This window comes from Propithecus coquereli, unplaced genomic scaffold (genome assembly GCF_000956105.1).
Source record: "Propithecus coquereli isolate 6110/MARCELLA unplaced genomic scaffold, Pcoq_1.0 Scaffold362, whole genome shotgun sequence".
NCBI lineage: Eukaryota > Metazoa > Chordata > Mammalia > Primates > Indriidae > Propithecus > Propithecus coquereli.
This window is the reverse complement of record NW_012149308.1, coordinates 1,631,426-1,650,310: the sequence shown is the minus strand read 5'-3', so window position 1 is coordinate 1,650,310 and position 18,885 is coordinate 1,631,426. Positions and strand designations below refer to the sequence as shown.

General features: G+C 39.2%; 1 protein-coding gene across 3 annotated transcripts in view; it reads left to right on the top strand.

Annotated features, from left to right (window-relative positions):
• Positions 1–18,885, top strand: part of SH3KBP1 (SH3-domain kinase binding protein 1) — a 330,680-nt gene that overhangs the window by 210,265 nt on the left and 101,530 nt on the right. For all 3 annotated transcript variants that reach the window (XM_012651703.1, XM_012651704.1, XM_012651705.1), the window contains one exon: positions 18,167–18,242. In XM_012651703.1, the coding sequence (XP_012507157.1) occupies positions 18,167–18,242 (76 nt within the window). The remainder of the gene's footprint in view (positions 1–18,166; positions 18,243–18,885) is intronic.

The window sequence follows — 18,885 nt, the reverse complement described above, 5'->3', positions numbered from 1 at the left end:
CAGGCGTGAGCCACCGCGCCCGGCCTACATTTTTAATATTAAAAACATTCTCATATACATACATCATTGTTCCTTCCCTGATTATTTCCTTGGACTAATTTTTGAAAAAGAGGAACTTCCAGGCCAAAGGCTGACTTGATTCTGGTTGGTTTTATTTTTAATGAAAACAACCCAAGTATATGGTAAAAAATTCCAACAGAACAAAAGTAAGACTTTCTCGAGCCTACACACTCAGCTTTACTTCCTGGTGGAAATCCTCATAACAGCTATCTATATATTCTTGTAGAAATGTAGAATTCACTTTTTTAATTGTGAAATATACATACATTTACCATTTTTAGGTGTACAGTTCAGTGGCATTAAGTACATTTACATAGTTGTGTGACCATCATCACTATCCATTTCCAAAACTTTTTCGTCTTGCAAAAATGAAACTCCATACCCATTAAACAATAACCTCTCATACTCCCCTCCCACTAGCCCCTGGCAACCATCATTCTACTTTTTGTCTCTATGAATTTGACTAGGTTCTTCATATAAATGGATTAGTACAATATATGTCATGTCATGACCAGCATATTTCACTTAACATAATGTCTTCAAGATTCTTCCATGTCATAGCATGTGTCAGAATTTCCTTCCTTTTTAAGGCTGAGTAATATTTCACTGTATAGATGTAATACATTTTGTTGATTCATTCATCTCTTGATGGACATTTGAGTTGCTTCTACCTTTTGACTATTGTGAATAAAGCTACAATGAATATTGGCGTAACCAATACCTGTTTGAGTCCTTGCTTTCAATTCTATTGGATATATCTCCAGAAGTGGAATTGCTAGATCATATATTCTAATTTTAATTTTTTGAGGAGCTGCCATACTGTTTTCTACAGTGGCTGTACCATTTTACATTCCTACCAGCAATGCACAAGGGTTCCAATTTCTCCACATCCTTGCCAACACTTATTATTTTCTTTTTTTCGATAGTAGCCATCCTAATGGGTGTGAAGTGGCATCTCATTGTGGTTAGAGTTGGTGTTTCATGTGTGTTTGTTCACATTTCCTGTCACTAAGGGGGAAGGATGTTATTCTTTTTATCCTGGAATGTTGAGTTGGGGAAAAGGTCTTCTGTCTGCGAATTGCCATTAACTAGATGATCAGTCACATAATTCCAAGAGATTGCAAATTGCTTAAAGGAAGAATTAGGTCCTCCTGTTCCCACTACCACTGAAGAAAAAAATGAGTGGAGTGCCCAGGTAGTTGCTTAGTTTCAGAGGTTTAATGGTGACCAGTACTGTTGTTTTTCACCTAGCCCCACCCAGTTACTTGAATCCATAATCAAAGATTTATGGAGACTAGATTCTATGAAAAAAGGTGACTTTTTCCTTTGTGCTCTTGTTAATTCTAAGTGATGGTACCTGATTCATCTTACATAATGGGGAAAGCCAGTTTTGTGACTGATTTTTCTCTCCTCACCTTCTACTTTGGAGTTCCTTAGGGGTAGGAAATGAAAGTCCTTCCTTTTACAAATTATTTGCTAAATCATTTATTTGATTCAATGCATATTCTTTAGTGGTATGGACTGAAGTCTCTATAAGTAATCATGGCCCTCTTTTGTTCTTTACTTATATTAATAATTGTTTCATAATATTTATATCTTGGAGTTTGCACTTGCTTTTGCTTCCTGAAATTCAAGGTTTTAAAGATTTCTAATGGCCATTAAAATTATCATGCCTTTGTACTCAGCTTGTTCTTTTCCTGTCTGATAGTCTCACTAGTTGTAAAATGATAGCCTAGCCAACTGGGTTTCGGTGGGATGGAATGAATTTAATGTTATGTGAAAACTGGCAACTTTAAAAAAGGCTATCCAGCTTATTTGAATGCATGGTGGTGTGTCTTTTCTTACATTTAAAAACTTAGATCACAGATCAGTGAGTCAGTGACTCGTTTTGTACTTTGCTATGGCATTGGAGGCCATTTAAAAGCTACAGGACGACAGTCTCATTCCCAACTTAGGCTCTTAATGTTGGAGGCCAGATCCCGAATAAGTGTGTACCCATAAGCACTCTAGAAACAAATGGAAGCCTAAGTATAATATAAGGTCTACTTATATCTCTAACAGATATTTCTCTGTCTGTATACCTGGGCTATAAAATGAACAATTCACAAATTAAAAGTATTCCACAATTGCCTTTAAAAGGCACTTTTTCATCGAAAGGCCATCCTTAAGCCATTTCACAAATGGCCTGTGATTCACAAGTATGACCTCAATTAAACTTATCCTTGAACTTTTAGGAATCACATAGGCAGGGTATGGAAAAGTGAAGGTACAAAGTTGAGGTCTGTATCACGTAGAAATTGTGTTTCTGGTTTGCTCATTTAAGATGAGGAAGTTAGAAGTGGTAAAAATGGATTTACTGCCTCATTTTCTTTTTCTTTCACTTGCTAAGCATTTTCACCCACCAGTGATTTTAATATGTTTTGCTCCATTTGTTTTGGTAGCATCTGCTCAGTCTGTTCTTTTTATTTTGACTTTTTAGTTGGGGTTCTCATTTTCTCTTTCCACTAGAAGCAGCTTTTCTGAAACTTCTTGGGTGCCTTTTCTAGATTATTAACAAAGTTGATAATAAGTGAAGATATAAAAAGTGTCAAGATTTTATATCCTAGAGTAGTCCAAACTTATCCTTTGGGTATAGTGCTTAGCACTGTCTAGTATTGTGTTGGGAGAGCTAGATATCTTGCATATCTTACATGTCTAATTGTATATTTAATTTATTTTTCTTTAAGCCCCAATACCCCCTCTACATTCAGGCATTGGTAGAAGCAGAGAAAATACATAGACTTACAGTACTGTTGTTTTTCAATTCAAAAGAGGCTGAAACATCATGAAGCTTGTAACTCTATGCCCACACATGAAAATAATCTGCCTAAGCAATACGTATCGAAATATTGATCTGCAATATAGAGGTGAACGGAACATAATTAATGGGCAACCTTACTGTGCTTTCCAGTGAAGGGTTATGGGATCTCTGACATTTTGGTACAATTTTTATATTCAGTGCTCAAGAGTTCAAACAACTCCAGGTTTTTCTGACCTTCAGTCATAGGTTATTAGGCAGGAGAGGAGACAAGCAGTCTGGATAAGAGATGAAAAAGGGGTCTTGAGAAAATCAATGAGAGGCCAAAAGAGATACAGCTGGGTTGGGGAGGGATCACTAAGTTTCCAAGTAATAAAAATGTTTCTATGGGGCCGTAGAGCAGTATGTTTGTTGTGTAGCCCAACCCTGACTTTCAGCAAGCCCAACTCTATGTGAAATGAAGCACCTAATGTGGGTTGGTCATTTTCTCAGGAAATTGGATGGGCTAGGAGGAGATAGGAGTACCCTAAGAGGTGATGACACAAGGCAGTGAAGATGATCAAGAAACTAGAAATCAGAAGTTGTGGAGAAACCGTGGTTGTTGCAGCAAAGAGAAATGACTAAGTAGAGTCCATGAAGAAATGCAGAATTATGTAGGATTTGATGGTTGTCTGTTCTCTGGTCCCACTGGTGGCTGAAAAAAGGGGGCCCCATTTAACTTGAAACATGGTGATCAGGTTGGGAATAAGGGAGAAATAGCCAATACTGAGGATTGCTAAACTCTTCATTGTCCTATGGAAGTGAGGATGTGGAAATCTTTTACTGAAAGTCCCTGTAAAATTGAGTAGATAACCATCTGAAACCCATCTGCCTGAAATAGATTAAATGTAATATCTCAGGAATAGGGAATAGCTTATCAACTTCAGAAGTGCCATTCCTGGTCTTTGCCCTCCTTTGTCGCCATCTTCCGTGAATCTGTGTTGTGTTTTCCATGTGTGGAGCCTATAGCAAATCTTTGTGGAAGGCACAAAGAAAAATTGCTGCTCCTGGGAACTTACAAGTGGAGAATATTGAAATGAACATTCTCCATTGTAATAGAAAAGGACAAGGAATTTCTCAAGACAAGAAAATATACCAATTGGGATATTTTAGTGTGCACACTGTCTTCCCTACTTCTCCTAAAAAATCAAAATACACCTTTTGGAAAATAACAGATAACAACAAAAAGTACCATTTAAGAAAGTACATAATTAAAATAGGTGATTTCATGTTTTGTCTTTTAAATGAGGGTTTTCTTCCCCTGTGTTTTATGTGGTTTGGTGCCTTTGTGTTTGTTACAGAGAAAGGAGAAGAGAATGGGGAAATATTTCAGTACAGGAAAATGAGAACATGCAAAATAAATAATGACTTATTATTTGTTCAAATGGTAAGAATCTAATTTGCCTAAAAGTCAGGCATCCTGAAAAGAATTTACGGCCTTAGGAGGATTCTTTTCTTTCTTCCAAGACTTGCTATTAAACTGAAGTTAAAATGAATGAAAGAATGAATGAATATGAATGATAACCAAGTAGAGACTATGTCGAACTTTTGCTCCACCAGACCAGAAGTTACTCTGTCAAAAGGTTCCTTTAAAAAGTACATTTATTCAATCTGTCCCCACCTCAAACTTGAATCCCATTTTTAAAAGTCAGTCTTGACTTGGTAGTGCAAAGGCAATTTATGTGACCGAAGTGTGTGTACCCCCGTGATATTCTGAAATAAAAAAAAAAAATTCAAAATAGTCAGTCTTAATTCTTTAAAAGTCAGCAAAATCAAAGTAAGGTCATGATAAGTGGAAATGCTTATCAAGTAACTGAGAAATGAAAATATCTGAAATTTGTATAATTTAAAAATTATGATATACTTAAGTAAATAGTTCTGAGAGTAGCAGGGAAAAAAATGAAACCTCGAAATTTGGGGGGCCTGGCTTTCATCATGCTTGTTTTTTCTCCGATTTGAGAAACTGTTTGTAATAATTACCTCAATTTGTGTTTAAAAGGAGTTTTTACTTGTGCAGAACTAGAGAACTGCTAGAAAATAAAGCAATTAAGCTATGGACCCTATGCACATAGATCAGACCTCTTAAATCTATATCTTCAAATACTGGGAAATGAGGAATCTATAAGTATTGTCTTTGATCATACATGAAAAACAGTTACAAAGTGAAGTTAACTGTTTTTTTCAGTCCTTTTCAGATGTATGAATAAGGAATTTATTGATTTAATTAGAAGAGTAGGAAATATGTTTTTGGCTTTGAAAACATTTGATAAAATGTTTCAATACTTTATTTGGAACAGCATTGATTGGAAATGACTTTACATCATCTACTTAGTCACTGAAGATATAAACCGTGAAAACTATACATAAAGGGTGATGATAAAAGGCAGGGAATGTTCTATATGAGTGGCGTCTTGAGAATTGCTGCCATGACTCGTTTTATATCTGATGTTCTTAATGTCCTTACTAATGACTTGGAAAAGGAAATCTAATGACACACAAATGAAAGCTGCATGTGATTTCTAGTTAGGAGGTGTTGCAAATCAAATCAGATCTTATGGAAAGACATCAATAATGTGAAGGGGTAGCTAAGTGAGTGTACGTTATTTTCTTAAAACTTTATTTTTTCTGATTATAAAAGTAATAACTTGTTTGTAGAAACACTGGAAAGTTAAAAAAAAAACTAAAAAGCACTGATAATTTAATCACCCTAGGGTAACCACTGTTAAAATTTTAAAAATATTCACTTTCAGTCCTTTTGCCATGCATTTTTAACTGGTTGAGATCATACCACACACATGATTTTTTTCCACACATGATTTTGTATCTTTTTCACTTAGCATTATATAAAATTTCCCATGTCATTACAAACTTTTTGTAAACATCTCTTTAAAAGGCTGTGTATAATGCTCAGTCTTAAGGCTCTAGATACGTAGAGGATCTGGGAGAACTGGAATTTGATGGTTGCATTGATTCTCATCAACATTATATTTAAATCTCCCATGTTATAGCTGAGAACACAACACTTTCTTTACAACATAAAAATAAAAATAACGTAGAAAAGCAGTTTTGGCTTGTGGGCTGCATAGAGGTAGGCATCTTGCAAAGGCTTGTTGAATTTTATGTACTCCATATAGGCCATACAGGGTCTGAACAGGATTCCATTTTCCCTTCCTCACTAACCTTGAAAGAAGCCTTTAAGAGAAGCCTTTGGCAGGAGGCCTGGAGCCCAGGTAGAGGACTATGAATTCATCTTTTCACATCTAAGTATCTGTCAGTAATTTCCACTAGTGGCTTTGGAAATCTGTACCACATGAGTTTATGGTCTCGTTTGGCCCATTTGTTAACTGCCCTAGGAGGTGTATCTGTTTGGCCTAGCAATTTAGGATTTCTTCATCTGTTGCTGAATGGATGCCAAGCTTTGTAAAAGATGGCTTGGGGTAATTTTCTATGGTGGTGTGTTTGCTCCTGAGTATCAAAAGTCTCAATAAAAGGCTTTCTGTTCTCTGACAACAGACCGTTTTTCCCAGACACATGCCTTGTTGTTTTTCCATCGTTAACAGTAGATAACAGTTTGGATGCAGCCAGAAGCAGTTGGCATGGGCCGGTGCTTGAGGGGCTCCTGGGATGGTCTTCTGGCCACTCACTGTGGGTACCACCTTAGCCAAAGCTTTCTTGACCTAAAAGCTCATTGTTCTGTCTGCTTTTTCCTCCTAGGCGATGACTATATGGTGACAGCTGTTGCTTTTCTTCCCTTCTCATTTTTTCAGTGTTATCATTTTCCTCCAAAGCACGTCTCTGCTATGTGACTGTCTTGTAAAAGTTGCTTCCTGCTCTGCAGTCCTCAAGCTAAGGAACGGGGCAGTTAAACTTACTGTTTTAAAAAGCTGTGTAATCGAAACAGTCGTTAAGAGGGACTAAGATGATCGATTTTCCTTTTTATTTAGTAAAATTCAATAATAGTAATAATAGCTAAGCACTTTACATACATACCTTTTTTCATTTAATCCTCCTAGAAAATCTATGAGATACATATTATTATGTCCATTTCAGAAGAGAAAACCAAGGTAGAGAGAGGTTAAGTAGCTTGTCCAAGATCACATAGCTGGGAAGTCTGCACTCTTAGAAATGAGTCCTACTTAATACTAATTCACTCTTCCCACTAGATGATGAAAGGGGGGACAGGTTTATGTGTTCCATTGTTGTATCCCTAGCACCTACAAAATGCACTGCACACAGTCCTTTCTCCCTAAATGTAAATATTTTGTGATGAACGTTGAGTTTCTTGTTGACTGGAGTAAATTAGGAACATTTAGCACCTCCAATGTGCTAGGCATATGAAAAGTTACAAAAATTACCAGGAAGCAGGCCCTGCCCTCCAGCACTTACAGTCCAGCCGATTCAGCAGACACAGAGAGAAGTACCCTTAAATATAAGGCAGAGGATAGTGAGTGCAGTTCTAGAGATTCAAAGCAAGTTCAGTGGGAACATGGGAAAGGTGAGAGAGAATTCCAGCAGTTGGCATCTAGGAGATTTTCATGTTGAATATGTTTTACTAAGTAGTAACTGGAGTGCCCTGAGCTTAATTTGGTCTCTCTTTGGGGATCTCCATTCTTGAAGCACCTTGGGGTCATCTTTTCTAGGCATTCTGCTGTGCATCTAGAAGATGTTGTCAAATGTATACCTGACCTCTGGCTATATTTAGGAAGTTCCTGTTTTGAATAAGTATGTGATTAGAACTCATTCTTTCTAATAAAAACAAAATACAAAAATAATATTATTGAGCCTTCTTAAGAACTATTGATGTAATTTTCTCTGCCCTTCATCTGTAAAATACGGGGGCCCAGAGGCTCGAAAAAAGAACTAAGTGTTATTCTTTAGGAATCCGTGGGCCAGATTCTTAGTAAAGAATGAGTCGTACAATATTAAAGCTGGAGCTGTTTAGTGTTAGCCAGATTTAGAGATTGTCTTTATGGAAGCAGTAGGTTATCTTTTGTAGCAATAGAAGGAGTGTTTCAGATAAGACTGAGGTGAATGAGCACAGCAGGCATCCCTGAGATGAAAAGCCTCTGGAAAAAGATGGGCTTCTTCTCTAAGTCGCCTCATTAAATGCTGACTATACCCCTGATTATTTTGTGGTTGAATATTAAGTATCAGGATAGCAGAGGCTCATGAACAATTTTTTTTTTTTGCCATTCTAGTTAACATTCCTAGCCAGAGAGAGGCTTACAGGGAAAGAGAAGTATGCCCTAAGCCTTTTTAAAAAATTGTGGTAAAATATACACAATGTAGACTCTACCATCTTAACTATTTTTAAGTGTACAAGTCTGTGGCATTAAGTACATTCACAGTGATGTGCAACCATCACCACCATCCGTCTTCAGAACTCTTTTTATCTTGCAAAATTGCAACTCTATATCCATTAAATGCCAATTCCCCCATACCTCCCTACCCTGCAGCCCCCGGCAATTGCCGTTCTACTTTCTGTCTCTGTCAATTGGACAACTCTAGGTACGTAGTGTAAGTGAAATCATACAGTATTTGTCTTTTTGTGACTGGCTTATTTCACTTAGCGTAATGATCTTTAGGTTCAACCACGTTGTAGCATATGTCAGAATTTCCTTCCTTTTTAAGGCTGAATAATATTCCATTATATGTCCTAAGCCTTTTAAGTAGCAGTTTTACTGGAAAACAAAACAACAAAACATTGTTCCAAGTATTTACCTCTTTTCTGATCAAAACTATTTCATTTCCCTCCCCTACTTTGAAGGACAGAAAAACTTCTCTGGAAAGAAATGTCTCATTTTTATCTTTAGCTCAAGACATTTTTGGAGACACATTTGACTGTTTACTTGAAATTTGTCAGATTAGAAAGATGCCTTTTCACATGTCAAGAGCTTCTCATGTGTCTGTTTTTAAAAAATATTTCAGTTTTCAAAGGGTAGATTGGTGTTTTAACAGGAAGCTAACTGTTCAAAACTATCACAGGCCTATTATTTTTCCACTAAATGTTTCTACACCAGCATCAGAGCACTGAGAGACACATTCACTGTGATGCTTTCCATTAGGGTAGATTCTCTGCGACACTTCTCTGAGCCACCGTATCTGTCTCTTTGATTCTCTAATCAGAGTCTGAACTTAAAGTTTTTTGCACATAACTGACACTCAGTAACTATGTAGCATGCATATATGTAGACTCAAAAGCATAAGAGAATTGGGAATTTTTCCATCATATACAAACCAATTCACAATCACTGATTTATCCCTATGGTGGCTATAAACTATAGATAGGCATCTAAATGTTTTTCACACCTTTTTTCACATCCTTAATTTCACTGCCTTAGTTGGATTATTGTGTCAGTCCCCCAAATGTCTCCTGGGCTTTTGCATGTCCTTTCCTTTCTACTTCATTCCTCCCAATACCACCAGATCGGCGGTCTTAAAGTCCTAAATTTGATTGCACCACACTTCTGCTGACTTTTCATGACTACTGGTTGTCTTTACGATAAAGCACAAACTGTTATATTGGCCCTACCTCATTTTGCTGGCCTCCAGGGCCCAAGCAGCCCTCCCTTCACCCCCCCTCCCACTGTGAACCCCCCACCCCAATCCTATGCTGGGAAGCCCCCATTCCCTGCATACATTCCTGCCTTGCTTCCTGCTTTTCTCCAGCTAAAATACCTTTCCACCATTCTCTACTTGGCAAATTCTTACTCATCCTTCAGAATTTAACACAAGCTGCCTCATTACCGTGAGGCTTATTTCCCCGTGTGGGTTTGTTAATGGCTTCTTTTATTTCCTTTTCTATACACATCTTTATTGTAGTGTTTATCCCTTTGCACTGGGAGGCTCTGTTAATGAGTCTGTCTCTGCTGCTCAATTTTGAACTCATTAAAGATCCAGGACTCTGCCCCTCTCATCTTTGTAGATGCAGCATTCAACACAGATTGAGGTTTATGGTAGTTCCAGAAAAGAATGCTGAATCAATGAAGGAATGAGCGACTGAAACAAACCTTCATTTTAGAGGTATAAAGGAAAACTGAAGAAAATGTAGCTTTGCCCTCAAGTCTCTCTTACAGGTAAAAATGTCACAAAGTGTGGGCTACACGTCAGTAGAAAACATTACTGAAAGCTGCTACTGTTAGCTGACTGGACCTTAGGTGAATCTTAAAGGTGAGGTGGAATTTAAATATATTTGGAGAGGAGGTGCCATCCCCAGCTAAGGGGAACAGCCTGCAGTATGTCATGATTGAATAAATAAAAATATTTTGGACCTGGAAAGGATCTTTGTATGTTAATTGAATTCATACAGCTACCTTATAGGAAAATTAGGGCTTGATCCACATGTGTTCAGCATGTTTCATGTTAAAGCACTGGATGAACAAACCCCAACCAACCCCATGATATTCATTCTTGCCATATCATCTTTTTCTCTCTCTCCCTTACCCGCCCTCTTAAACTTTCAAAATACATTTAAAAGGAAGGCATTGTTAATCAAAAGATAAAAAAACTAATCCTTTATGATTTCCCTGTATCTGTCATAACAATGGAAAATAGTCTCTTAAATTATAATGGTGAATTATGTTTTGCCAAAGTGGTATATGAAATGGAAATTTACTTTGGCTTGTTCATCCTCTGTGAGTAAGATGATCCTACAACAAAACAGCATGCAGACTCCTCTCTTGGGAACAGTGGGGGTAAAACATAAACAGTATTTTTCTCTACTGTCAGACGTTTAGAGAGCTGCCTTCTATGATTTTAATATTGTCTGACTGTACATTCTCCACCTCATTGAGCACTTAAGTAGGTTTTGATTCCGTTGTCAACACTGCATTTCCTCAGCATGAGTAGAAGCTCCTACCAAACCTTCAGAAAGTTATTTTGCTTTGACAAAGGGACAATCCTACCCCTCCTTGACTGTGTTCCATGTTTCTTTGCAGTTTTTTAGGATGTGGTCTCTAGAGGTGTTCAAAAAGCAAACAAATGAACCAAATGATCAGGTCCTGGCAGAAGTTAACCTACATAATAAATGATAGAATTTGGCTCAAATTCTGCTGGTACACACAAATGAACACATGTCTCTGTGTAATACACAAATATAAAACAGACTTCATGGGTATTTGCTCAGTAGAATGATAGATACTAAAGTTTTTATTGGACATATTGAAAGAGTAAATCCTAGAAGACGTGATGGAAGAATCTAAGATGGGACCAGGTGTTTTGTATTCAGAGGAAGTTTCATATTAGTCTTCAGAGCTCAAGAGAAAGATAAGGGCTATTGGGAGACATGGCAAGTGGCAGAAATTAGGAGTAAACCCTGGAATTTCTTCTGGACTTTGGAAATTTACACGAACAGCCTTTCAGAAGCAGTATATGCTGAGTGCTTTGGTGTAGATATAATGAGCGGTGATAGTGGAAGGTGACTAAAAGTTGGGTCTTATGGAAGATCAAATGATGCAGGTTGAATCTGGGGCCAGAATCCTCATCTAGAAAACTATTGGAATAGTCTCTGTGATGGTAACAAGGCTCTAGGCTGGGATCAGAGAGGAAGAGAATGAATCTAGAAGCAGGGCCTTGGTGATGGATTGGATGAGAAGGTACAATCAGAAGGCAATGTAGGGTGAGTTTCAAGTTGTAAGCATAGGAGACAGGACGGGCAAGAGAATTTAGAAAGGGGAGGTGATGCTTTTCACTCAGCTATTTCATAGCCTACTCATTCTTGTGATGTGTTGATGGATGCCACAAGAAGTAGAAATTCTGTAGTCAGATAAGTTTGGAATCCACTGAAATAAAGTTAAGGATAAAGTTAAACAGTGACTACAGGACTTCTCAGAGCCTTTAATATGCTATAATGCATTGTTTAGGCTGAGTATTCAGTGTTTCCCAAATTTACCAGATTATGAATTTAGGTGTTTTAGAGATTGGTTGGTAGTTGGAACATTGTGAGTTGGGGTGGGGGAGCCCACTTTCGAAAATGATTTCAGGATGAGAGAATGGTGTGTGCATGTGTATGTGTGGGTACACATACTTGGGTGATAATGACCCATCTGAGTGAGGGTCTTCTGAACAGAATAGATGTGAAACTAGAGAGAACGTGAGAGAACAGGCTAGTGTGAGTATTTAGAAGTCATAGGCAGAGAGACGTCCACCAGAAACATGGCTGAGATTGGATTCTTCTTTATGGCAACCAGTAGTTTATTAATAGGAGGGCAGGAAGTGTGTGTGTGTGAGGGGGAACAAGAGGAAGTAAAGCAAAGGCAATAGAAGCCTAGGAATATCCTGGACAATGTGCTGTCACCAGTAACCAGGCTGGAAGGAGCTGATGCATGACAGTGATTGAAGCAGTGGGGCTCTAAGAGGCATAGGGGCCCTCTGGTTCATCAAGAAGGACATCTCCTGTCTTTGTGCCTGTCGTGCTGGGATGCTAATGCCAGGGCAAAGGGTGAATGCTCCCTGCTCTACTCAACCAACACTTAAGTGACCTCTGACTTTGTAGGGAGAAGAGAATAATGAACACCTAGGCCCTGTTGTCAAGGAGGGCCATGAGGAAGAGGAAGGGTAAGAAAGGTAGTTGAGGGTAGTACATCAGTGTGATACACTTGGCAGCTGCTTCTAAAGCAGCTATGAATCTGACAAGGTCTTTAACTGCCATTGGGCAGAGAGGTTTAATATAATTTGAATTCTCTCTAACTTTTCGAGACAACCAGGGAAATAAACTTCATAGGAATGACTCTAAATCTTAAGCCCAATTTCATAATCAGAGCATTTCTTTTAAAATTTTATGTTTTCCTCATAACCAAATTTAAAAATAGACTGTGAAGCTTGCCCCTTTGGAGGAGTAGGAATTGGTAGAACAGTGTAGGAGGTGTTTCAAAGGTAAACCCTGTCGCTGGAATGGAACTGCAAAGTAGTTTTTCCTTTTACTGGACCGTGTGTTTTCTTTTTCGAATTTGGAGTTGTATTTTACTCTGGCATATCTTCAGTTGATATCAAATAGTTTTAGCTGGGCCCACCAAATGCAGGCGAGTTGACAGTTGCTGGTGTAAATTTCCCAGCGAGCAGAAAAGCCTTCCAGGGGAAGCGCACAAGGCACTCCATTGTGAGGACACTGCTTTGTGCTCGTTCTTTTTTGGCTCTGACACGAGCTGGCTCACAGGGCTTCTGCTCTGCTCCTACGGCTCCCTACTGAAAGCCAAGAAGACTTTTCATAATGCCATCAGTCATAGGTGCTCGTGAAGGCAGCATGTGAAAATAAATATGAATAGTCTACAGTGAGTTTTAATAGTGGTTTGGGGATCTTTCTGAGTTATGGTGGTAAACAAAAACTGAAAAGTTGTGGATATGGTCAAATATAGATACTGTTTTGTCCTTCCTTCTGTCACTGTGTCCTGTATCTTATATTTCTCCATATCCTGTATATGAGCAGGATTTGAGATAACCGTGCTGAATGGTTGGGCACCCCTCAACATACCCCGCTGGAGAACCGACCCCACAAATTGCTATTTCAGCGTTTGCTGTGATGTTCAGCATCCTTCTGCCTTTTTGGCTGCTTTCCTGCCTCATGTTAAACGGGCACTTAATAAATCTTTACTGAGCAGAAAGGGAAGGAGTATTGTCACAGACTAGTGTTGGAAAAGGAATGCTATCGAAGAGCCATCCTTTATCTTGTGTTTTACCAGCTGTTTGAAAAGTCATCTCTTGTGTTTGGCTTTGTGTGAGCACTTGAGTACTGTCTACCTATGGATCGCTTCTCAGACCATCATCCTCTTCTAGGATAGCTGCCAGAAAGCCTGGCCTCTGGACAGGGGGACTTTGTCAGTTGCTGGAATGCAGGAAGCTCTCTCCCTCCTCCCCCTACCCGTTGAACCTGGCTGCCTTTGTGATATAAGAGTTGTGTGTGGTATTCTTAGAGAGGAGACTTTCTTCTCCTTAGCATTGTCCTATAATTAGACACTTTTTTATACTCAAAGGAATTCATATCTGAATTTGAATAAAAAGTGAGAGGAATGATCTTATACTCTTGAGCAGGATCTTGGTCTCACGTTTCATAGGCACAGAGAAAATGGATACGTTAGTCATTTGGGAACTGGATTCCCTTGGACTGCAATCCAGTGATTGTCTTCCTTGTCAGCATTAATTTCTTCATTTTGGCATAGAAAAGGAAAAAAATGACTTGTTCCACTAATTGAAATCGTATGGTAGTTATCTATCATGATGCTGTATTACTGGATCTTGTAGAACTAGGAGTACATATGATACTCCCATTGTACACGAAAATCCCAAAAAGTCTATTAAATGCTTTTGGCAAGAGGGCTAAAGGGAAGAGGAACTTATGTTATTAAATGTTCAAAGGAATGGAGTTTCTGAATTATTTATTCTTAAAAATTAGGTTTTAAATGAAGATTGGGTTGTGGTAAGAGATAAAAGTTGACACCAGCCTGGTGATTACTGTGTGTTGAAGTAGATCCTTAGCAATAGTCTGTAGATGTCTAGCTCTATACAGCCATCCGTATGTATATAGATTACTAGACCAAGCACTGGCTTCTGAGTTGGGGGACAAGCAGAGCAGACTAACGTGGATGTATGTACTGGGAAGTTTTAAGTTTTAAGCCATCACATAGAAGGGAAGAGGAAATGATGGGCCAGGCAATGGAGTGGGACTTGGGAGTCTTCCATCTGAAGACATACAGTAAAATGGGCTTATTTGCGGATCTCTTAGAAGGTAAATGAGCTGTGTCCTGAGCATGTCAACACAGCTCCTAAGTGCATGGCTCATGCTTGTCCTGGATAAACCATCTTCTTTATGGTACCCAAGAGGGCAAGAACCCAGTACTGTGTAGAGGAAGCCACAAGTGGAGATCCTGTATCCTCTTCCACAGCCAACATCCTAACATCCTTCTTCGCTGCCTGCTAGGTGGAGGAGAGATGTACGGATGGGACTCCCTGATTTTTCTGTCTACTTAGGCCTGCATCATAGCTGACCTTCAGTTACACATGACATATCTATGTATTGGAGCTAGATGTTGTTTTCATGAGGCCTACCCTTCGAAATTTGGGATTCTGTTCATTTTATGCCTGATGGACCAAAGATGTTTTCAGAGGTACGGGGAGCTGGAAGGCTGATGGGAAAGCAATAAATTCACTGCCCTTTGTCTTTGTCTTGTATACAGAGGAAGGGCAGGGGCTGGAGGGCCCCAACTGGGGGTATTTGGAAAGGTGTGGGGTGTCTGGGGTAGATGCAATGACTGGGGGGCACTGAGACTTTCAGTGGGCAGGACCAAGGGTTGCTAACTATCCTTTGGCATATGAGACAGTCTTCTGCAATAAAGAAATGCCCCACCTAAAATGCCAGGAAAGGGAAACACTGCAAAGGGAGCAGCAGGGTTTGGCTGTCTCTGAAGGTTAATGCAGCCATGGGGATCTGCCTGCCTGGCCTTCCAGGTAGTCTGAGCCCAGAGAGATTAGATATGGCCTTCCAGTTTGGGTTCAGAACCACTTTTCCTCCCTTCCTTTCAGTTTTCCTTTGGTAATGGGTCTCATGACCAACTGTGCCTCCCCATTCTTTCCTCAGTGATAGTGTCACATTGTCTGCTCTGCTAAACTCAAGTTCCTCTCTGAACTGACACATTTAGTAGCAATGACAAGTTGTTATACCAGTGAGACTAGAGAAGGTAGAAAGCATTTGGTGGAAAAGATGAAAGAGAAAAGAGGAAGAAGAGTGAAAAATAGGATTTATAATTTATCTACATATGAGAATAGGCATGTGAGTTTTTAATCCAAGAAAATATATTTGATTAATACTAATGGAATCCCTCCTACACCTAGGTCAGTGGTTCTCAACCTTGAGTATGCATCAGAGTCCCATGAAGGGTGTGTTCTGTCAGACTGCTGGGCCCCATCCCTGGAGTTTCTGATTGAGAAAGTCTGGGGCGGGGCCTGGGAATTTGCTTTACTAACAAGTTCTCAGGTGCTGCTGGTGTGGAGACTGCACTTCTCTAGGTGTATATCCTCGAGAAGTGAGAAACCCTGGAACAATCCTCATCTCTGCAATACCTGCAGGACCGGGGCTAAGAGGGGAGGAACCTGTCGTATTCTAGACTTTTATCATGGTCCATGAAGGACAAGGCAGGATTTAAGGTCTAGCACTGTCAGAAGATGAGTATAATATCAGCTTTGCTATCACCCCTGTTGCTTGGATCCACGCAGAGGCCAGTGTGCTGGATCTCCTGAAATAGCAAGGACAAAAAACCAGAGTAAGCTTTGCTTTTTTTGTGTCTTTCTGGACCAAAATAAGTGTATTTAACTGGTGACCTTTCTTGATGTCTGTTAGTTTGGGCATTCTGGTAAACCAGGACAGCAGAGATGATGTGCAGTACTTTCTTTTGTTACAAAAGAAGGGGAATTTGTAAGAATGTACAACCTGTGAAGGTTTCTCTAAACGAAAGCATCTGGTTTAAAGTCCAAACCACTGCCTGTCTCTTTTTTTCTTTCTTTTTCGGGAAAACAAAGTCAGGAGTGGGAATAACGTTTACTATTGCATTTCCTGATTTCCTCGTTCCACTGTCAGTAATAACTGAAGTACTGGTTGCTTTTGTTTTCTTCTTCCTGATGTGCTAACAATAGTGATACTTTATTCAGTCCCCAAAAGGGAAAAACAAAGAGATTGGCAAGGATGCTATTGAAAGTGTGAACAGGAATGCAAATGAAATGACACTTTGAGAGCTTCTATTTTTATTGTCGATACCTGATTTTGCAAGATAATTCTACGAACAGTTTTTCATCAAATTTGACCTTATGCCAGAATAATATCAAGCTTTTTTCTTCCCCGATAATCTCTTGGAATCATAAAATGTTATTAGTTTGAGTACTTAGCAGCAGTTGAGGGGTGGCATATTATTTTGGGTTTCATTTTTTATCCAATATAGAAAGCCCTGCAGCACTAAATAAAAATGTCACCGTGTAAAATGTAAAGGCTTTCTGTCGCAAATGTTTTTAAAAATTCATGAAGAGCTGAGGATTTGATTTATCTTATCTTCTTTCTGTGATTTATTCATATTTAATGTTAGGTTCAACGTGTAAAGCATGAAGAACTTTTTCAAATTAAAAACTGTGGTGAATCAGTTTCATCTGAAGAAAAATTCCACCTTGCCAGTTTTTGAATTATGCAATTCATTCCTCTTTATGTGTTCAAGGGGCAGAGATGTTTGGTTTTCACAGGGGCTGGAATTCTCACTGGTGAAACCCTTCATTGTTGGGGACGTTGATTGACCCATCTCCTTGGTTGTGACAGCTCTCTCCTGGTATCAGTAGACGATTTCCTTGGGCATTAGTCATGATCATGCAAGTGTGGTGGCAAAGAAGAGTGGGGAACAGATCTCACCTTTGGAACCACAGAGTCTGTTTATTGGTTTCTGTTTTTGAGCTGCTAAGTGGCCTGTGTTTTCAGGAACATCTTTAGGCAGAGACAATATCCAATCTTCTCTATGGATGGTTCAGAAATAATGAATAATAGTAGAATTAGCTTCAAATAAAAGAAAGAAAATGAACTCAAAACAAACTCATAATCTTTTTCTTTTTTAAACTAGTCAAAAAAAACATAGAGTCTAAGGCATTGGACTTTTTTAAAGCCCCGGAGGGAAGGGAGCTGTTGGCCGACTTGCTTTTGCCTTTGGGGTAGGTGGATCTGTCCTAGAGGACATGAGTGTGTCTCCTCATTCCCTCTGAGGCAGATGGAATTTTAAATGCTAGACAGAGGTGCAATAAGGCACAGCTGCGCTGGCCACCCTGGCATCTGCCTGCCCAGCCATTCTGTCCTCCTGGCCCGCCATTCCTTTATCTTTTCCTTTGATTTCTTCCCTCCTACTTCCGTTCTTCCGCTTTGTCGTTACTTTTGAGCACTTCTGTTGGGCCAGGTATCGCGCCTCCATAGACTGAGTCAGCTACTCATAAAATGAGAAGAATTGTATCTCTTTTTTTTCTCTGCTGAAAATAGTCAGCCTTTTAATAAGAGTATTAGTAAGGAAGAAGGAGAATAAAAGGTGTCGAATGCCTACAAGGACAAAGCCCTTTTGACCTAGTTTCCCCCTTGTTTGTCACTGAGGGTCAAGCCTATGGAAGAGCAGCAGCCAATACACAGAGCAGTGCGTGAACTTAAGGGTGTGGTTTTTAGAACCAGTTTTGAGCATTTTGTCATCATGATCTTGGTTTTATTCCTTTGCTTAGTAGAGACGATCATCTTGATAAGTAAAACATCTTCTGTTTTTCTCCCCTCAGACTATTGGAAAGAAGTTACCTCCAGCTGCAGCAGCTGCAGACTCGTCGAAAACAGAAATGGACAGCAGGACAAAGAGTGAGTTTCCTTAGTTATGCATTTGATGTCGGAAAGGAGTTAAGGATTTTACAGTAATCGAAATGCTTTTTAAAAAATCCTTGTGTAATCTTGCTAGCTTTTTCAAACACACCAGGAAAAATGCACACGAATGTGTTTCATTAAATCCCCATCATTAAGATGGGCACAAGTTAGATTCAGAACTCTAGAAGTTTTTCCCCACTTTGCAGAACGTGGTTCTTTCCTGCCATATGTATCTCGCCCATGTGCAGAGCTAGGGTTTATCCATATGTAACTGGGGTACTTTGAGTAGTTTAGGTGGCAGAAAGATTCTAGAGAATGGCAACTTAAGCACCTTAGGGATTCATGGGCCTTCAGGTCAGAGAGGCCTAACCACTCAACTAACACTACTGACCCTTGACGACCCACCAACCCTCAGCACGTGTCTGCTTAAATACCTCCAGATACCTCTGGATGTCTGCGGGCAGGAGACTCAAGTCTTTTTGGAAGGATTAGGTGAATGGATAGGAAGGGTTAGCTGTGTTTTAGAACAGCGCTAGCCAATAGAAATATCATGTCAGCCACATATGTAATTTAAAATTTTCTGGTAGCTGCATTTAAAAAAAGAAAACAATTGGACTTAGTTTTAAAATATTTTACTTAA